Raw genomic sequence first — 22,020 nt, 5'->3', positions numbered from 1 at the left:
CAACTACTGCCCGCACCCCAACCACTGCCCATTCCCCAACCACTGCCCGCACCCCAACTACTGCCTGCACCCCAACTACTGCCCACACCCCAACTACTGCCCGCACCCCAACCACTGCCCATTCCCCAACCACTGCCCGCACCCCAACTACTGCCTGCACCCCAACTACTGCCCACACCCCAACTACTGCCCGTTCCCAAACTACTGCCCACACCCCAACTACTGCCCGCACCCCAACCACCGCCCATCGAGCTCTGCACAGACGGGTGATCCAAACAAGAGTCCCTCCTGACCTGTGTGGCTCGGTTCCACACCAACCTGTGCAAGTGCCAGCTGAACTTCCGGTGTAGCTGCCGGTTTCTTATATTTCTCCTCAATGTTTTTTTTATATAAGTTAAAACCAAGATTGAAGGCAATAAATTCATAGCACCAGGCGTGCTGGAAAGTGCAATGCAGCCGTGTGTCACTGAGCCCTCCTGCACTGTGTACAGGCACAGTAAACGCGACTCATACCAGCAGCAGCCGTCTGGTTTAGAACTGGGCAGTCCAGTTCTGTTGGGAATTGAAATTTGAACATTTGATCCGGCATTCAAATCCTCAATTTAATTTTTTTTTAAAGATCTGCCCATGACCTAGAGAGTCTGAGCAAGCACGAGTAAACGTGAAGCGGGCACGTTCTGTGCTAGCGTACGTGCGATCTCCGCCACGTTGTGCACACACAAGACCGTTGAAAAGTGTGCACATCTAGGATTGGACCTGAGCAATAGGCCTTTTCCCTAATAACAACAGAAAATGCTGGAAAAACTCAGCAGGCCAGGCAACATCCGTGGAGAGAGAAACAAAGTCAACGTTAAGGTCGAAACCCTTCGTCAGAACTGAGAAAAAAGCAGGAAATGAAACAGATTAAAAGGCCAGTTTGGGGGCTGGGAAATGGGGGAGGGGATGAAAGAACAAAAGGGAAGTGAAGAGACATTAAGAGATATTCAAGGCGAGACGAGATGGTAATAGGACAGGTAAAGAGACAAAAGATGGCTCTAGATGAAGTGTGAAATGCGCTGGGAGAGTGAGAGACAGCTGCCATGTTGGTGAGAAAAAAAGGAAAAGGCACAAACCAAAGGTGTGGATAAAAAATATATAAAAATATAATAGGGGCCGGGGTTATGATCTGAAATTGTTGAACTCGATATTGAATCCGGAAGGCTGTAAAGTGCCTACTTGCCGGAGAATTTGCCGCGGCGTCACTGCCCCTTTAAACACCTTCTGCATTCAACACTTTAATAATTGTCACCTTACAATTCCACCCCCCCCCCCCCCCCCCACACAATGACGGACAATTATGTTGCATTATTCAGCTGAAGAAGCATGTTGTGCGCTGCCACCTACTGGTATTGCCAAGAATGATTTCCAACAGCTGACCAGGCAGCCAGATGTGAGACTCGTGTATCGCGCACGTAGGGAGGGAGCAGTCACTGGCCCCGGTAGGCATCACTGAACTACACGGCAGTGACCTGCCCAGGGGACTCGAATAAAACATGCAGAGCCTGTGGCATTTGTGAATGTCACCTGAACTCTCAAAGTCAGGTTGCTGGGTAAAAGCAATAATGTCTCTACCCATTATTATTTAATGATAACAGACAAGGTAGTGACGGTTTTAAATCGCTTCATCATCTCTGTGGCGCACAGTGACAGCCGCCTTTTCATTTGATGTGCAGGTTCTCTGATGCTGTTTGAAGATGAAACAATGCCGCATGAAATAGAAACCAGTCGTGTTGTCCATCTTATCACACTGAGCCTGAGATGCACTGCATTACAGACAGGAGCCCAATGTTACTGGTTTACCTATAACTGAGAATTAACAGGAAGGAGACACCCTCTGGTGTAATACGACATTTTGTCAGAATTGAATTGGTGAGGCGATATCAGCCCTGCACTGGCAGGGGTGGTGGGGGCACTGCCCCCCGTAAGCTGCACTGCCCCCTGCGCGGCCTGCCTCCCCCAATGTGTGGCCCATTCAAATTATTGCGCGTGCGCGATATTTACAATGGAAAAGCCGCTGAGCGGCCTGCAGCGGGACCTTGCAGATGATTGCGCGGCTGTGCAGCTTAGCGAGAACATTGGTGGGGGGGGGTTGGCGGAGGGGGGTAATTGGACCTCGGTTTAAAGACAGAATGCTGGGGCGTTCCTATTTTAAGATATCAATGAATCAATCCCAGAAACGACGTCAACCCTGACGGTGCTCGGGAAGCCGAATGGAGTTCACGAGAAGTCAGAAACAAACATCTCGTAAAAGACCCAACGCCTTCGATCTTCCGCGAAGCTTATGGGAAGCCCTAAACCGCGTCCGCACAAACCGCGGCAGAATGTGGATACTTGATGCACAAACGGAGGATTAAAAACTCTCCAGTGTGTGACTGCGGTCACCCAGAACAGACCATGGAGCGTAGAACGTAGAACGACTCAACGCCCCATTCACAAATTTATTGCTTGACATCTACATCAGCCAGACAAAATAATAACAATCCCAGAAACAATGGAGCAAGAAAAGACTAACTGACCCATCAAGCCCATACCTTCCACAGACCTTCTGCTCTGTCGTAGACTCTACCACAACTCATCTAATCTCCCAAGGGAAGGTTCAGCATAGCTTTGCCCTGCCCTGCCCTCCCGAAGATAATCCAGCAAAACACCACAATCCCTATCAAACTATGCAGCCTCCAGTATACACACTTGGTCCTTAGCACGACTTTCCATGGTCCCAGTACCTTGTGAACCATCACCTTCGACACCAAATTCTATCATCCCTCTCTGAGCTTACTCTCGGATCCATTCCTAATCAGTTATCCAGCCCAGCTCTTTTTAGAAAGGTGTGGGCCAACACCTGCTTGACTGCTTTAGCTGGGAATCAATTCCAAAGGAGGGATTTTATGAAATTGCACTCCCCGGAACGGAGCCTCACCTGTCAGGAGCACCTCTCAGGTGAGTCAGATACACAGCTGAATTCCCGATATGTGCTCCCGATAGGTGAGCTGCTGTGTCAGGAGTGCAATTTCATAAAATGACCCCTCATGCAGATGTAGGAAACAAATTTATTTTCATCTCTGACCTGTACCAGTTTCCACTTGTCCTCTAGTCCTACCAACAGTTACTTACCTCACACGCCAGCTTGGCTCAATTGGTAGAACACTTGTTCTAAGGCAGAAGATTGCGGGTTTAAACCCTACTTGTCAGCCAGTGGCTCAGTGGGTAGCACCTCGCCTCTGACACTAGGCTGACACTCCCAGTGCAGTGCTGAGGGAGTGCTGTACTGTTGGAAGTGCCGTCTTTCGGATGAGACATTAAACCGAGGCCCCATCTGCTCCCTCAGGTGGATGTAAAAGATCCCATGGCACTATTTTGAAGAAGAGCAGGGGAGTTATCCCCGGTGTCCTGGCCAATAGTTATCCCTCAATCAACATCACTAAAACAGATTATCTGGTCATTATCACATTGCTGTTTGTGGGAGCTTGCTGTGCCCAAATTGGCTGCTGTGTTTCCCACATTACAACAGTGACTACACTTCAAAAAGTACTTTATTGGCTGTAAAGCGCTTTGGGACATCCGGTAGTCATGAAAGACGCTATAGAAATGCAAGCTTTTCTTTCTTACTTCAGGACTTCAGCACAGGAGCTAGACTGGCACTACTGAGGGCTGTGCGGCATTGGTGGACATGCCATCCTTTGGCTGCGACTCTTAACTAAGGGTTGCCAACTCTGGTTGGAATTCCTGGAGGTTTCGTCACATGACCTGCCTCCAATCACCCCACCCAGTCAAACAGACCTTCCCCCCCAATATATTTACAACTAATACACATGAAAAAAACCCACAATTTTTTAATGCCCTGATGTTTCTCCCGGGCTTTGCTCCCAGCAGTGTCCAGGAGATTAATCTTTAGTTGCTGGAGACTCCAGGGCAATTCTGGAGGGTTGGCAACGGTACATTAAACTGGAGCTCCCATCTGCCTGTTCCAATGGATGTACAAAATCCCACGGCACTATCTAAAGCAAGGAGTTCCTGGCCAACATCCTGCTCCTCGGCCTACATTCCCTCCCCAGCCAACAGCATATAAAAAACCCCACAATCGCCAGTCATTCGTCCCACTTTCTGTTCGTTAGATCTTGCTGTGTGCAACTGTGCTACTGTGCTTGCCTAAGTGGCAACAGTGACTTCACGTTAAAAGTAATCCATTGGGCCTGAAACACTTTAGGACTGCACGAGGATCTGATAAGCTGCGATATAAAGGCAAATGCTCTCTCACTGACCTCCTCTGGGTGCCTTGGAAATCATGGCAGCTGAGGAGTGGAACCAGTAGCACAAGGACGCAAGCTGCCCACTCTTGGAATTACCTTTCCTTTCCCTCTGCTTTAAAACCTTGACTGACTTTGTCACAAAAGGTACAAATGAGACCCGCTTAACAGGTAGACTTACTCAGATCCTACCTGTACACTGTGAGAAGCCATTATGATGGGATTATTTATGCCTGCCGGTCACATTTGGGACTGATAGCTGTTTCTGCAAACTGCATACAATAAATATCCTGGTCTGTTATGCCAAAGGCATTAATATGTGTCTGTACCTTAATCCTTCCAGACAAAGGGTCGTTAAATATGCGAATGTTTGTTAAGCTTAGAGTCGATAAAAAGAAAGACTTCCGTTTATATAGCGCCTTTCACGACCACCGGGATTTTACAGCCAATGAAGTACTTTTTGGAGTGTAGTCATTGTCGTAATGTGGGTATAATTCTGTTTCTGATAGCCAACTGGAGAAACCGTAATGTCTGCAATCACAGGTTGTTCAAAGTGTTTGGAATAGATCATTGAGATTTAGCCATCCATTCAATTCAAACAGCCTGTGTGATTGACGCCCTGGTGATCTTTTCCTGCAAATCCATTGGCAGGATAGGCGCACCAACGTCAGTGTTCTCGCTCAGGCCAACATCCCCAGCATCGAAGCTTTGACCGCGCTCGATCAGCTCCGATGGACGGGTCACATTGTCCGCATGCCCGATACAAGACTCCCAAAACAAGCGCTCTACTCGGAGCTCCGGCACGGCAAGAGAGCCCCAGGTGGGCAGAGGAAACGCTTCAAGGACACCCTCAAAGCCTCCTTGAAAAAGTGTAACATCCCCACCGACACCTGGGAATCCCTGGCCCAAGACCGCACAAAGTGGAGAAGCATCCGGGAAGGCGCCGAACACCTCGAGTCTCTTTGCCGGGAGCAAGTGGAAGCCAAGTGCAGGCAGCGCAAGGAGCGCACGTCAACCCAAGCACCCCACCCACCCGCCCCTTCAACCACCGTCTGCCCCACCTGTGACAGAGACTGTAGGTCCCGCATTGGACTCATCAGTCACCTGCGAACTCATTTTTAATGTGGAAGCAAGTCATCCTCGGTTCCGAGGGACTGCCTAAGAGAGAGAAGAGAGAGAGAGAGGTGATCTTTTCACAGTATCCGCTGGATTGGCAGCTCCGAGTTGGAAAGACAGAGGGGTAGATCTTGACTTTGTGCGATGATTGCGAGTCGCCAGCCTGTTTTACAACTCTCCCCTTCTTTATTCCCATTGACTTCTATCACCCGTTTGACAAAGTTAAGACCTACCCTGCATGGTTTTAATGTCCTTTGTTCAAGAATTCCTCCCGAGGAATTGGGGTTATATGTTGGCAAGATTCCAGCCAGTGGCTTGGTCAGTCTGAGGCCGTCTGGGAACATGAAGCTAATCAGAGGCTCCGTGGTAGAGTTTAGCTGTGTAAGGTGTTTTATGGGTCAATTTTATGTTAAGGGGTTAGCACAGAAGTGCCTTTGTTGTTTTGCATTTTGAGAAGAAGAATAAATGTTGTAATTACTATAAATATAAGGTTTGTAGTGTTCATTTACCTGTTTAATGTTAAATAAATAATTGTTTTATAGCCTAAGTCTTGTCCGGGATAGAGTGTATAATTTTCTGCCTACTGAGGATGGGGAGATGACAGGTGCTATATTGGAGTAAGCTGGAGTAGGGAAGAGGGGTCTCTAGTGATCCCTGCATCTTGCTACATTTGCCTAGATATTGGGGTGCAAGCGATGTGAGGACATTTGACTGTTTGTTGCAGGGAGGCGAAGGGAGTGCTGCTGCAATTCTAATGGTCAATGATCACCATTCAAAATTCATTAGCACATGTTCTCTGGCTGTGCAGTTTTATGCCTTTGCAATGTGAATAGTACCATTCTTGTGAAAAGGGCCAAAGTGCATCCAGTACAGTTAGATCCAGAGTGAAATTCCCTCTGCTCTACCCCAACAATGCGTTTCAAGCCCCAACCTCAAAGAGCACCCGCTTACTGCATCAGAGCTTCATTATTCCCATTTCCCACACCGGCCTGCCCAAGCAAGGCCTGTCTGAGTGACATTGCCAATTAGTGTCAAATTAGGGGCAGTTTTGAGTCCTTGCTGACTAGGAACAGGTCTGAGACGGGCCAAACTCCTTTCACATTAGGACCCTTACAACCAGCAGACAGAGGAAACTTTTATCCATTAGGTCTCAGAGGTGAAAGGCCAGTGTCGAACTCTGTGGCATCCAGTTGCCCCAAATCACTTTTCTATTTCAATGTTTGCCTGCGTAGACCCTTGCAATGGCTTCACATTTGCCACTACAAGTGTTTTTTTTTCACATGCATGAAAGAAACAAACGTGCGGAAGACAGACTTCACGTTGGGTCTAATCTACATTCCAGGAGGAACCTACCTCCCAATGGCGGAGTTTCAGGACAGCAGCCTATAGCTGGCCATTACTGGAGATAAGCCTAGACCCTAATGCCCAAAGTGAGGTGGCAGGGCCCTCTTTACAGGAAACTCAAGGCTTAGAACATAAGAATTAGGAGCAGGAGTAGGCCATTCGGCCCCTCGAGCCTGCTCCACCATTCAATAAGATCATGGCTGATCTTCTACCTCAACTCCACCTTCCTGCACTATCCTCATATCCCTTGATTCCCTTAGTATCCAAAAATCTATCAATCCCTGAATGGAATATATTCAACGACTGAGCATCCACAGCCCTCTGGGGTAGATAATTCCAAAGATTCACCACCCTCTGAGTGAAGAAATTTCTCCAACAAACCTTTGAACAAATACTGTGGTGGAAGCTCCTCTTTGTGAGCCTCAACGTGATGGTTGGCATTCACTAAGGTTAAAGATTGGGTGGGCTGGGGTGGGATTTTTGTGTTCATTGATGTCTGCGACTGGGGGAGTGGAATAGCTTTTCCATTCATGTCACCCGTTGTCTGTATAGAGAACTTCCGGCTCAGGTACTGCATTCCCAAACTTTTACTGTAACCCAACAATGTGCCTCAGCCCCAACCTCAGAAAAGCACTTTACTGCCTCAGGATGAGCCTTCCCACTTCCCACACTAGCCAACCTTAAAGCCTTTGGAGTGACTATGAGCAGTTTTGTGTTGTGGGTTCACTGCGAGAGTCAGTGGGAGCTGACCGAGACTTACAGAGGAGCTACTTTCGTCCCATCAGTCGTAACTGGATTTGAAATCAGGCCCCAGAGAGGATGGGACATTGTCTAAACTACTCGCTAAAGCTGGAGCCGAAGTATTACATTCTAATACTCCAATAGCTATCCTGGATATCGGGATGTCTGCTACCATCACCGACTTGCCTGTTGTCAGGACACTTGACTTTGAGCCAGTACCTAGCTCAGTACGGGAGTCAGAGGGGCTCAACATTTGATGTTCCTGCATTAGCCTACGTACCATAATCATCCCAATACGGGGGTCAAATGTCAATATAGTGGAATGTAGTTGATGCAACTATGTTTATAATGGGGGCGGGGGGTTGCAGGGAGAGTCCACGATTGAGGTAGCGATGCATGGCCTTTACTTGTTCTGAGCTCTCTCGTATTAAAACTTACCTTTAACCTCAGCAGCTACGTGGGGCAAGGCTCGCAAAGACACTCTTTGTGTGACACCGTGGCGTATTTAATGTAAAACACTGTTAAAATGGTTCACTAGCGCAGAACTTTTCAAAATATATATATGTCTCTAAGCTGCCGATGGAAACAGGATCCAAAAAGACCGTGTTCAGCTCGCCAGGTATCTGCTGGGAGGGACACTGCGTAGAGAACACCTGGGGTCTTCCGTTAAGCTGTGAACGTAACTGAACATTTTAGAAAACGGACGTGTGATTCCAGTTTATCTTTTCTTTTGAGGTGGGGTGAGGATTCTGTGGGTTTTTGAAGGACCGATAGTATTGGGGTTCTTACAACCTGCATATAACCGTTGCTGATAATTCTGTGGTATGCCGGAGGGGTGAGGAAGGATGTGCGGGTGACTGTGAGGTCAGGTGCTCTTCGGGATGTTCCGCAGGTTTTTCAGCTCTAATTCCAGTTGGCGTATTTTCACATCTTTCTGCGTCAGGTCTTCCTTTAACCTCCGGATCTCGTCTTGTTGTCTGAAGAACATTCGGAGGAGCTAAAGAAACAAATTCAGTTGGAGTGACAAGAAGAAGGCGCATTCGTTTCTTATTAATTTAATTTTTCTCTCCCCTCCTACTCTCCTCGCCTCCCTCCCTCCTCTCTGCCCTCCCCTCACCTCCTTGCCTCTCCTCTCCTCATCTCCTCTCTCCTCCCCTCCCCTCTCTCACCTCCTTTCCCCCTTCTCTCCTCTCCTGTCCCCTCTCCTCTCCTGTCCCCTCTCCTCTCTTGACCCCTCTCCTGTCTCCTCTCCTCTCTCACCTCCTTTCTCCCCTCCTCTCCTCTCATGTCCCCTCTCCTGTCTCCTCTCCCCTCCCCTTCTCTCCTCTCCTGTCCCTCTCCTGTATCCTCACCTCTCCTCAGGATGCTGACACTTGCCGATATTCCATGAGTATTGGCTGGTCTCTGGTATCTCACCTAAGTGCCACTCTTCCTGTGTGAGCTGGTCAGTGAGTGTCTGCTCTCTATTCAGCAATACAGTGGAACCCATTCTTTGTGTCACCCAATGCCCATGTGCATGCACTTTCCAGCAGGGTACAATGATTTCCCCCCTTCCTAGCCTGGGGCCACCCCAACTGTGATCAAAGACTGAGGATTGAACCTGGTATCTGTCTGAGTCAGTACAGCTCAGTGTCTTCAGAAGAACAGAAACAAAGAAAGTGCTTGCACTCATAAAACACCTCTCATGACCTCAGCCGGTGAAGTACTTTTGAAGTGCAGTCTCTGCTGTAATGTCAGAAACACAGAGTCAGTTTGCGCACAGCAAGCTCCCACAAACAGCAATGCGATAAATGACCAGTTAATCTATTTTAGTGATATTGTTTGAGGGATTAATATTGGCTGCTGTTCTGCCCTGCTATCCTTTGACATAGTGGCCGTGGGACCTTTTACGTCCACCTGAGAGGGCAGACGGGGGTCTCGGTTTAATGCCTCATCCGAAAGACGGAAGAGGGAAGAGTTTGGAAAAAAAACCAAAAACTGCAAGTTTAAACCGCTGCCCCAGACCCACCTCGTTCTCTGTCCGGGGCGGCACGTTTTCTAATAGATCGATCCCGTTTACTACAACGCTTTTCTTGTCCCTTTTAGGCGCCTTGAAAGCAACATTTGTGGATTTGTAACCTTCCTTCAAAGACATTAAAATCGGATCTGCAATAAAATAAAACACAGAGTATAAGAACTTGGAAAAATGGCAGGCTGAAGATAATGAACTCCTGGTAAACATGGAGTGTGTCACACTCGGATCATGAACTCTCTAAAATAAAGCGTGACTTGGCAAATCTTCCTCCCACAGCCTATTTGTTGAAGAAAATCAATGTTATGTTTCGTATTAAGTGTAAACTGTATAGAAAAGCTCAATTCAGACCATTGCTTCAGATTAAACAACAACTTGCATTTATATAGCACCTTTAACATAGCAAACCATCGCAAGGCGCTTCACAGGAGCGATTATCCAACAAAATTTGACACCGAGCCACATAAGTAAAAATTAGGACATGTGACCAAAAACTTGGTCAAAGAGGTAGGTTTTAAGGAGCGTCTTAAAGGAAGAGAGAGAGAGCTGGAGAGGTTTAGGGAGGGAATTCCAGAGCTTAGGGCCGAGGCTGCTGAAATATTAAACCCCAACAGTTGGACAATGGACAGAGGTTCAAACACAGTGGAAGGACTGAAATCAGGATGTCCTTCACACAAAAGAGTGGTCAAGACGTGGAACAGACTTCTGGGTAGAGTAGCGATGGAAGAACCTTAGAATCTTTTAAGAAACAACCGGATGGTGTGATGGGACTACTGTAGGTGTATTTTCTGTATGAATGATAAAGGATGGGTCAAGTGTCCTTCCGCACACATGATGGGGGCCTTCCTTGATCCAATTTTGATGTCTTTGAAGGAAGGATACAAAGTCGTGCCACCAATGGTAGAGCGGAAGGAGTGCGGTGTGCACTGAAATCTGAGCTCAAAAGTGTGGGGTGTGCAAACTGGAACAAAGAGCTGGAGAAGGATGCAGTGGAAGGACAGGGTGATGCCATGGAGGGATCTGTACATCAGCTAGCATTCCTGCTCCTGATTGCTATCCAGTGAATGTAAACATATGCGGATGTCGGATGAGGACAGGATCAGGTTTGAGTGTGATGCTCTCCACATTCGAATGGCCCGTGAATATTAATGTCCAGGCACACACATGATTTGCCAGTTGAGTGAGGCACCAGAGGACAGCGTGGAACCGTACCACAGCAAGAGTCAGCACAGGGCATTCAGAATCTTCCTGGATTAACAGGAAATGTTGGGAAGGTATCTAAAAAGAAAGCGGGAAGAAAAATCATATCAATAGCATAGATGCATTTAAGGGGAAGCTAGATAAGTATATGAGGGAGAAAGGAATAGAAGGATATGTTGCTAGGGTGAGATGAAGTAAGGTGAGAGGTAGCTCGTGTGGAACATAAACACCGGCACAGATCTGTTTCTGTGCTGTAAATTCTATCTAAATTTAAGGAAGGAATCACGCCACAACATTCAACCTCTCTGTCAACAAAGGTACAGCTTAGAAACATAGAAAAATAGCCCTTCGAGCCTGCTCCGCCATTCAATATGATCATGGCTGATCCTCTATCTCAATATCATATTCCCGCTCTCTCCCCATACCCCTTGATGCCCCTTGTGTCTAGAAATCGATCTATCTCCTTCTTAAATATATTCAGTGACTTGACCTCCACAGCCTTCTGTGGTAGAAAATTCCACAGGTTCACTACCCTCTGAGTGAAGATATTTCTCCTCATCTCAGTCATAAATGTCCTACCCCGTATCCTGAGACTGTGACCCCTCGTTCTAGACCCCCCCAGCCAGGGGAAACATCCTCCCTGCATCCAGTCTGTCTAGCACTGTCAGAATTTTATACGTTTTAATGAGATCCCCCTCTCATTCTTCTAAACTCGAGTGAATACAGGCCTAGTCGACCCAATCTCTCCTCATACGAAAGTCCTGCCATCCCAGGAATCAGTCTGGTGAACCTTTGCTGCACTCCCTCTATGGCAAGTATATCCTTTCTTAGGTAAGGAGGCCAAAACTGCACACAGTTCTCCAGGTGTGGTCTCACCAGAGCCCTGTATAACTGTAGTAAGACATCCTTGCTCCTGTACTCAAACCCTCGTTTCTTTTATTTTTCTGTCAGTGTGTGAACAGAAGATATATATGGGTCACATGCAAGCAGCAAGTATGGCTGCTGAAGTCACAAAAGGTTAAGGCGCACATTGAATCTGTGAATGCAAACAGGCACAGATGGCAGCTTACGTTGCAATCTGTCTATTGAATAAATGCTATGCCATGTCATTTTAAAAGCAGGGCTTTACCTCAATGCGCTATGCTGAGCAAAATGTTATCTTGTAAATCTACACTGGCATTCTGTCTGTCGTGTTGTTTTTGCCTCTACCACCTGGCCATTAATCATCAGACTGGGAGCGGAGTGCAGAAAGGAAAATCTGGCAGCGAGGAGCGCACGTCACGGATTATCCTTCCATCCTTCCCGCCAGATTTTCCTTTCCACACTCGGCCCAGTATGATGCTCAGATGATAAAGAGGAAAATCTACTTCGCCGTGTTTGCGTAATTTGCGCTGTGACGTGAGGCGGTGTGGTCGCTCGGTATGAGCAGGATTACCACTCCAAAACCGGGCAAGAGGTGGAAGTGGGATCATGGCTAAGGATCTGACATTTGCCTTGCTCCTGATTCAAATTCTTTACATCCCTTACAGACTAATTCTCATATCACAAGAGTCAGAAGTAAGTGAAAATAATGGGCCAGAAATTCGGGTCCCCACGGGTGAGTACGCGCTGTGTACTCACCCATAAGGCCAACGGAAGTGCCGGTTTCGTGCTTGCACTGCGCATGCACTGGAAACCAGAACTTCCGTTCCCTTGAAGGAAGGGGTTCAGAGGTCAAACGTGTGCACCGGAGAGGCAGCGCGTAGACCTGGAACTTCCGATTTTTTTGCAGGTTTCTCCGTGCGGGTAAGTCCCTAGCAGCTGCGCGTGGAAAAAGCAGGCACAGGGCCTGCTTTTAACAAGGTAAGAGGTTAATTAAGTAAAATGAAAACATTTTTTCCACAGGTTTATTATTTTAAAATACTTTAAAGAAAGGTAAGTTTATTTTTAGCCTAGTTAAAACCTTTAATTAATTTTTTCAAAAATTATGTTTTTGTTTAAAATAGTTAATTATGTAATTTATAGTTATTTTAAAAATGTGTTTTAAAAAAAAATGTATTAGAAGTTTTGCTTAGGTTTTGGGGCCGAATGGAGATGCCCTGCTCCAATTGGCTCCCCATGGCCCACATGATCCCAGGGGATGCTGCGAACTAACTGCGCCGCTGGGATACGCGAGCACTGCACACCGGCAGCTGGAGGAGGCCCAGGATCGGAATCCCACGCGGCCCCACAGCACAACGGCCGGCGTGCTATGCAAGTGCAGGTCGGGGGCTTGCGCCTGCGGGAAGCCTCCGACCCGAATTTCTGGCCCATTGTCCAATCATTTCCTGGTTTCTTCTGACCTTGATAGCCTGGATTCTCCCACATATATGGGGAGGAGTCAAGGAATTTACAAGCATCTGCCAATCCATAGACAAATTTCTCTCAGCAATTAGCCTCTGACTGACCTCAGGATGTGGCTATTTACAGCAATTAGGCTTAAGGGGATGCAGAACATTAAAGACAGCTCCAGTTTAACAGCAGATTAATACGTTGCATTTAAGGGGAAGCTAGATAAGCATATGAAAGAGAAGAGAATAGAGCGTTATGCTGATAGAGTTAGATGAGGAAATATGTTAGGAGGCTTGAGTGGAGCATAAACACCGTCATGGACAGGTTGGGCCGAAAGGCCTGTTTCTGTGCTGTATATTCTACGTAATTCTATGTTGTGCGATGCACAGTATACAGCTCCTGTCATGATAAAATAGTGCATCCTCCAGTGTGAACCGTGAGCATCGCCACGGGAGAGCTGATAATAATTGACAAGTATTTTCCTCTTATTTAAGGGTGGAATGCTGCAAATTATCCAATGTCGGCCTTTGAGGTTCATCAGCAAATAAAGTTAGGAGACAGGATGAATGACAGTGACTGAAAGTTCCAGGTCGATAAACTGCCGCTCGATTGCGACTTAATCCCGGCCTGCAATTGTTATCAGAACATCGCGAATTGAGGTGAAGAGTCCCTCGTATGTGATTGATGGCAGTTGTTGGTACAATTGGCACAGCACGTATAACGTCACAAATATTAATGGTAAACATTAGGACCTCTGTTCATGCCGCTCAGCCACTCGTCCGCTGTGAGTGCAGGTTCGGTCCCAGGGGTCATCGGGTAGATATCTTCTTGGTAGGTTTCAGACTGAAATACAAAAGGAATCAAACACAGTAAAATAGAAAGTAGTCACGAAGGCGGTGATTTTTTGTCTGCCTACTGCCTGTTCTTCGGTGAATGGGACAGCAGGCGGATGAATATATTTTTAAGAAATCACCTACCCTTCCCTTGCCACCTGAGATCTGCCCAATTCGATTTTCGAGCCGGCCTCAAACCAGGCAGCCCGAAACAGGTGAGAACCTCACTAAAATATTTAAATGACGCCGTGTTACTTAGGAACAGGAGGAGGCCATTCAGCCCCTCGGGCCTGTTCCGCCATTCAATTAGATCATGGCTGATCTGCACCTCAACTCCATCTCCCCGCCTTGGTGCCATATCCCTCGATACCCTTACCCAACAAAAATCTATCGTCTCAGTTTTTAAACTTTCAATTGACCTCCAGCATCCACAGCCTTTTGGGGGAGAGAGTTCCAGATTTCCACTACCCTTTGTGTGAAGAAGTGCTTCCTGAACGGCCTGGCTCTAATTTTTAGGTTATACCCGCTTTGTTCTGGACTCCACCCCCCCCCACCAGAGATAATAGTTTCTCTCTATCCACCCTATCAAATCCTAAATCATGGATTCCCTCCATTCTGCTGGGCTCCTGATCTTAGTCTCTGCTGGGAAATCCTGAATGAAGAGCAAGGCTCCCTCCTCAAAGGAAGGAAAAATCAAGGGGAGTGCCACCCCAGGCCTGGTCTCTTGGGTTTTTCATTGGTCACCTCAGACTGAATGAGGAAGCCTCAGGATAGGCTGGCAAGAGGCCTAGGAGCAGAACCCTACAGCAGTCCTCTTACTGGTGACGGGGATAAAAATTAGGGAAAATATTACAGGTTACATACCCGCAAAAATAAAACACTTGCTACCCATTCTTCCTCATAAGTTTTTTTAATGGGGATTTCCCCTCCAGTTTTATTCCTTCCTTTCCTGAAGGCACTGCTTCAGACTGCTTTACAGGCATCGGCTGCCATTCCATTACCCAGGTGGCCAATCTTCATGCGGGAGCCGACACAAGGACTACTGCTCGGCCATGCGGGGCATCACAGCTGACATCCACACACACACACACACACACACACACACACACACACACACACACGTACTTCCCAGCAGGGAACCCAGGCTTACAATCCTCATCCCAACACAGGCCGATTGTGGCAGGCCTGTCACCACCTGGCGATATCAGCTAACATGGCACGGTCCAGGGGGATCGAGGCAGGGATCAGTCCTGGTCTTGGCCACTCTCTGGGGGTGATTTTCATTCAGAAGTCAGGAAGGAGGTGGGACTACAACTTTCGGGGTTGTAGTCCCGCTTCCATCGAGATGCGGCCAATCCACGTGATTTTAACTTGATTGACCTTGTTGAGCCCGCTGGGCGGGCTCAGCAGGCCAATTAAGGGCCACCCGGCAACAGGTGACGTCACAGACTGAAATTTCATCTGTCAAGAGGTTTTGACAGATGAAATATCAGTGTTTCACAGCTGCTTGAAGCTGTCAAACACTGACAGTCTTACTTCTAACCTGAGTCCTTCTACACAGACTCAGTTAGAAATCTCACCGGCACAGAAAGCTGAAGGCTGTCACTTTTGACAGATCGCAGCCATTCTGCTTTCTGTGCCGGTTAGATGATGGACTCCCGAAACCTAGAGGAAGGAAGGCTGTAAAGGTAAATACAGGTAATTTAAACTTCTTTACACACTTTAGACACACCAAACACACTTACCTTTGCATTCATGCACCCATCACTCACCTGAACACCGACATCTCGGCCCCTCCAAGTCCTTCAACCCGACGGCCTGACTCCTCTAACTTGACGCGGTTTGGAGCCGTCGGGAATCCCACACTTCAAGCTTTAAAATAGGGATTAGGCTAAAAACTGCCTGTTAACTACCTGTTAACAGGCAGTTAATTGGCACTAATCCCTTCCTGCCTCGGGTAGGCGGGTCCCAGTGCGGGGCGGGTACCCGCCTCCTTTGAAACTTACATGGAGGCGGGTTGGGGGCGGGATGGTGTCGGGACCCCCGAATTCGGGACATTAACCCCCCCGCACACCTCCAATTCCGACTTCACGGGTCAATGAAAATCGACCTCTCTATCTTTCCCAACTGAGCCATCAGAGAGCTCACCGAAAGCCTTTTTGTTTAATTCTGTTGGAGAAAACTCCTGCACAGGGAGCCTCTGGGGGGAAAGTCTGGAGCCACATGCTAATCAGGAAATGACTACTCTGCGGATTAGTGTGAGAGAAATCAATTTGGGCGCACTTGAACTCAGCTTTTGTTACAATCAGTGTGTTGACATGGCAACAGATTAGAACGATACTGTGAATGTCTGGACAGCGATGGGTTGTACGGCTCTTTGGCTTTCAGTGTTTGACTCAAGCAAAGGGACTTTGGCCAGAACCGTCATTAGAGAGAGTCTGACCATTAGTACTCCAACAACAACAACAACAACAGCTTGCATATGTTATACAGTGCCTTTAACCTAGTAAAATGGCCCTTGGCGCTTCACAGGAGTGATTACCAGACAAAACGTGATTCCACATGAAAAATCAAACCACTAAAAAGGATTAGGATTTAATTGAAGTCATTTTAATTCTATTTTGCATTCTAAAAGGTGTTCTTTTCCCTGTTTAAACTGTGAAGGTTGCTGATGTCATTGGGGAAAGTGCCTAGGAAGGGCTACAGTGAGCCCCCACAGTGCAAAGGGGAGCCGGATTAATTTGGGGTTTAGTGGCTGAGCTAGCAGTGTGGAGCTCAGCCTTACAGGCTGAAATGTTGCCGGCTTCTGTCCCCGGCGTCTAGAAACACAGAACATAGAAATATAGGAGCAGGAGTTGGCCATTTGGCCCCTCGAGCCTGCTCCGCCATTCAATGAGATCATGGCTGATCATCCAAATTCAGTGCCCAGTCCCTGCTTTCTCCCCATATCCCTTGATCCCTTTAGCCTTAAGAAATATATCTAACTCCTTCTTGAATATATTTAATGAATTGGCCTCAACTGCCTTCTTTGGTAGAGAATTCCACAGGTTCACCACTCACTAGGTGAAGAAATTCCTCCTCATCTCAGTCCTAAATGGCTTACCCCTTATCCTTAGACTGTGACCCCTGGTTCCGGACTCCCCCGCCATTGGGAACATCCTTCCTGCATCTAGTCTGTCTAGTCCAGTTAGAATTTTATAAGTTTCAATGAGATCCTCTCTCATTCTTCTAAACTCCAGCGAATAAATGCCGGCCTTGCCAGCGATGCCCACATCCTGTGAATGAATAAATTAAAAATTAAAAATTCCCTTTTGAGAGCTACGACTGAATCTGCTTTCACTACCCTTTCAGGTATTGCATTCCAGATCATACCAACGTAGCTAGCCTGGTGCTGGAATTAACAACAACCACACCGAATGTTTGGATTTCACTCACCCTTCTTGGCACTATCATGGAGATTGGTTCGATCACTCCTTTCAGCGTAACCAGCTTGTAAAACCTGAACACCTCACAGATGGACACGTCCAGCCCGTGTTTTGGCATCACTCCTGTAACAGGTGCAAAGAAGCCGTGAGCAAACTCACATTATTCACTAACTGGCAAGAGAGCGGATGTTATAGTGAGGACCAAAGATACACCCTTTGTCACCAAATATCTCTACAATACGACTCCTGCTTATGTCTAAATTCAGGACTTATATTCAGAACACCCTTTCCTACTTGAATTATGGTACAGTGTTTCCAGAACTTCCCTCCTTTAAGTTGACTCTTTGCTGCTCTTATGGTTGTGTTCCCTCTCGAGCTGATTCTTTTCCTCCTCCCAGCTCCGCAGTGCTGAGGCTAAGTGTAGCATCACTGCCACCTTCCTGAATTAGATCTGAGAACTCAGGGTGGGATTGCTGATCTGTACCATTCAGTTTCACACTGGGTGACTTACTGAGCCACTAGTGGAGACCCTGACTGGTTCCATTAACCACTAGTGGAGCCCTAACTGGTTCCATTAACCACTAGAGGAGCCCTAACTGGTTCCATTAACCACTGGAGGAGGCCCTGACTGGTTCCATTAACCACTAGTGGAGACCCTGACTGGTTCCATTAACCACTGGAGGAGGCCCTGACTGGTTCCATTAACCACTGGAGGAGGCCCTGACTGGTTCCATTAAACACTAGAAGAGACCCTGACTGGTTCTATTAACCACTAGAAGAGACCTTGACTGGTTCCATTAACCACTAGAAGAGACCCTGACTGGTTCTATTAACCACTAGAAGAGACCCTGACTGGTTCCACTAACCACTAGAGGAGCCCTAACTGGTTCCATTAACCACTAGAAGAGACCCTGACTGGTTCCATTAACCACTAGAAGAGACCCTGGCTGGTTCCACTAACCACTAGAAGAGACCCTGACTGGTTCTATTAACCACTAGAAGAGACCCTGACTGGTTCCATTAACCACTAGAAGAGACCCTGACTGGTTCTATTAACCACTAGAAGAGACCCTGACTGGTTCTATTAACCACTAGAAGAGACCCTGACTGGTTCCATTAACCACTAGAGGAGCCCTAACTGGTTCTATTAACCAATAGAGGAGCCCTGACTGATTTCCGTTAACATGTGTTATAATCACTTGTGAAATCAATGGTAGTAATGCTCGATCTTACCCATGCCTTTCTGTGGAGCAGGCGAGCGATATTCCATCAGATAGTGGAGATATGGCTTCTCGGTGCTAATTTCATAGTATCTAATATTCCCATCACCCTGTGAAAGAGAAAATTGGATAATAGAAATGAAAAATGCTCGTTTTATCGGTTGGAGGGGGGGATTTCAACTTTGCCGATTGGTTGGTAACCTGATGGAGTGGGTTGTACACCCATTGTAGAACCCGCCCCATTTCCATAGTTTTGATTTCAACTGGATGAAGGTCGGGCGGGTTCGAGAATGTGCGGGCGACCCGCTCTGCCAGGTTACTGCCCGGGCACCATTGAAAATGACCCCCGTCATCGCTCAATGAGCCAGCCAGGGAGGAATGTGTGAAGAATTATGTGCAAAATAGGAGCAGGAGGAGGCCATTCAGCCCCTCGAGCCTGCTCCGCCATTCAGTCAGATCATGGCTGATCTGCACCTCAACACCATTTACCCGCCTTTGCTCCCTATCCCTTGATACCCTTACCCAACAAAAATGCATCGTGCTCAGTCTTGAAAGCTCCAATTGATCCCCAGTATCCACAGCCTTTTGGGGGATTGCATTCCATATTTCTACCATCCTCCGTGTGAAAAAGTGCTCCCTGATTTCACTCCTGAACGGCCTGCCTCTGATTTTAAGATGATTGCCCCCTTGTTCTGGAGGCCCCCGCCAGAGGAAATAGATTCTCTGTATCTACCCTATCAAATCCCTTTAACAAATTTTAACCTGTTTCTGTAACTCAGGCCTCCGCTTAAATGTAGAAGCAGAAATACAATTCCCTTCTGTATATTTTTTTATTTGGCAATTAGGCCCTGAAGTTCTGGACGGGTTCTCCCAGTTTCCCTGCTGTAATTCCGCCCGGAGACCGACAGCACCCCCGAGGAAAACAGCTGACCCCGGGAGGTCTCGTCATTCTCCTGCCAGAACTACAGCAGGACGCTGGGAGAGGACCACAGGCTGAACTGCTAAAAGAAAAATCATTCTAGAAATGACTGTTTGTGATAGTGGCAGACCAAAACCTACCTGTTGTAGCAGGGGTACGAGGGCCCTGAGACCAGGGGAAGGGTATGGCCGCTTTAAGAACCTCCCCTTTAAAAGATAATTGCACCGGGAGTGGGAGGAGTCTTCCCCCAGCCGGCCGAGCATAAAAGGGCGAGGTTCAAGGCAACTGGGAAGAGCTGAAAGATGTACTGTGTGTTCTTGCTTTGTTATGTGCATTAATACCCCCACCCCTTTCCACCTCTTAATTTGTTGTTAAATGACCGACAATGTACCTTTCCAGCTAAGTAAAGCATGTGAGTATCAACATCGTAGAAAGGGAACAGGAGCCCTGAGAGACCATCGATTTCTTCTTCTACGATTGGCATCGCTAAGTCTTCCTGAAGAAAGAAAGAGGGTCTAAGTTTTAAAAAAAAGAGCCTTGCATTTATACAGTACCATATCCCATCTCTCGGAAACGCCTCGAAGCATGTCCACGCAATGACTCATTCTCGAAGTGCAGTAACCCTGGGGAAAATGCAACAGCCAATTTATGCGCAGCAAGATCTCCCAAACAGCAAGGCGATGAATAGCCAGTTAGTGGTGTTGGTTAAGGGAGTAATGTTGGCCAAAGGGAAGGAGAGACAACCCATCTCATGCCACCCTCACGCGCCCATTGCTGACCAACTGAGAATTGTCAGAGGATTGGGCACAATTCATCTGTGACTCCGGGACTGAATTATGTTTGCTTCCCACGTCTCACCTCTTGGACGCGACCCACTGTCAGTCAGCTTAATTGGGATATCATATATCAATCTAACGTTTAAAGAAAAATTCATTCACGGGATGTGGACGTCGCAGGCAAGGCCGACGTTTATTGCCCAATCCTGAGAAGGTGGTGGTGGGTCGTTTTCTTGAACCGCTGGTAGCGGTTTTGATACAACTGAGTGGCTCGCTCAGCCACTTCGGAGGTCGGTTAAGAGTCAACCGCGTTGGTGTGGGTCTGGAGTCACATATAGGCCAGACCGGGTAAGGACGGCAGATTTCCTTTCCTAAAGGACATTAGTGAGCCGGTTGGGTTTTTACGATAACTTGACAGCTTCATGGTCACTTTTACTGATGCTGGCTTTTTATTTCCAGATTTTTTTTTAAAACACTGAATCCAAATTCTCAAATTCCTACATGAACTCACGTTCTCTGGATCATTAGTCCAGGCCTCTGGATTACAAGTCTAGTAACATAACCATTGCACTACCGCACCCCCGATAAACCTAATTAATAAATGAATAATAAACAAATAATAAGCTGTTAGTAATCCGGTCAAATGCCAAGTTATAATGGCGGTGGAGGGAGCATTTACTGTGTAATTATGTTTTGAACAATATCCCACAGGATAATGAGTTAGCAATTCATTAAAATAGTAAACTAAGGAACTTAGTATGACTGTGATAAGCCTTCGTACACTAATCATTGCCCTGCTTGATGCCGGGGCCGAATCGTCTGTTCCAGGTCACCCCTGTCTTTGGGAGGTTGGGCAGATAATCCCTTTTTATTCAGTGTTTCTTGAATAATGAAAAATGCAATAATCTCTCAGTACACTTATTGAACAAGCTGTGCCGAATGTTTAGCACAAACAAAGTTACAGGGGAATGTGTATAAAAGTTGCTATGCACACATTCTTTTCCAATTGCCCTCTCTTTTTTGAAGTCACTAATTCATGCTGGGCTATAGTTTCATGGGCAACATAAGTCATCAACTGGCTCTTCATTCTTCCCCTTTTGAGCCAAGACAGTGTGGAGTAAGCAAGCTATTGAGCTGTAGGGGGCATCGCAGTTGAACCTCTCCTCACCCAGCAGCCACAAGCGCACCACTTACAGCAGGGGTCACTGGATCGCAGCCAGGAGTGGGAACGCCTCCCAAGCTCGTTGATGAGGAAGCAAATCAATGCAGCCACCGCTGCCACTACCAGCTGAGACAGGTGTTGGCCGTGTTTCTGGGTCAGAAGGTTCAAGTCCCACGCCAGAGGCTTGAGCACAAAAATCTAGGCTGACACTCCATTGCAGTGCTGAGGGAGTGCTGCACTGTCGGAGGTGCCGTCTGCCCTCTCAGGTGGCCGTAAAAGATCCCATGGTACTATTTCGAACAATATATATATAAATGATTTAGACGAGGGAACTAGATGTAATATCTCCAAGTTTGCAGACGACACAAAGCTGGGTGGGCGTGTGTGTGCTGTGAGGAGGATGCAGAGAAACTCCAGTATGATTTGGACAGGTTGGGTGATTGGGCAGATGCATGACAAATGCAGTATAATGTGGATAAATGCGAGGTTATCCACTTTGGTGGCAAAAACAGGAAGACAAATTATTATCTGAACAGCAATAGATTGGGAGAAGGGGAGGTGCAACGAGACCTGGGTGTCCTTGTGCACCAGTTGCTGAAGCTAAGCATGTAGGTGCAGCAGGCGGTTAAGAAGGCAAATGGTATGTTGGCCTTCATAGCGAGAGGATTCAAGTACAGGAA

General features: G+C 47.3%; 1 protein-coding gene across 2 annotated transcripts in view; it reads right to left on the bottom strand.

The window, feature by feature from the left end:
* Positions 1-5,327: 5,327 nt before the first annotated feature.
* Positions 5,328-22,020, bottom strand: part of coro2ba (coronin, actin binding protein, 2Ba) — a 248,999-nt gene continuing 232,306 nt past the window's right edge. For both annotated transcript variants that reach the window (XM_085968481.1, XM_085968482.1), the window contains exons 7-12: positions 19,794-19,898; positions 18,497-18,593; positions 17,274-17,386; positions 13,758-13,848; positions 9,493-9,629; positions 5,328-8,481 (exon numbers count right to left, since the gene is read on the bottom strand). In XM_085968481.1, coding sequence (XP_085824607.1) covers positions 8,350-8,481; positions 9,493-9,629; positions 13,758-13,848; positions 17,274-17,386; positions 18,497-18,593; positions 19,794-19,898 — 675 coding nt within the window. In that variant the 3' untranslated portion in view covers positions 5,328-8,349. The remainder of the gene's footprint in view (positions 8,482-9,492; positions 9,630-13,757; positions 13,849-17,273; positions 17,387-18,496; positions 18,594-19,793; positions 19,899-22,020) is intronic.

Source organism: Somniosus microcephalus, chromosome 27, assembly GCF_052327205.1.
Source record: "Somniosus microcephalus isolate GS21.2 chromosome 27, FLI_Smic_1.0, whole genome shotgun sequence".
Classification (NCBI taxonomy): Eukaryota; Metazoa; Chordata; class Chondrichthyes; order Squaliformes; family Somniosidae; genus Somniosus; species Somniosus microcephalus.
This window is presented reverse-complemented; position numbering and strand designations above follow the sequence as displayed.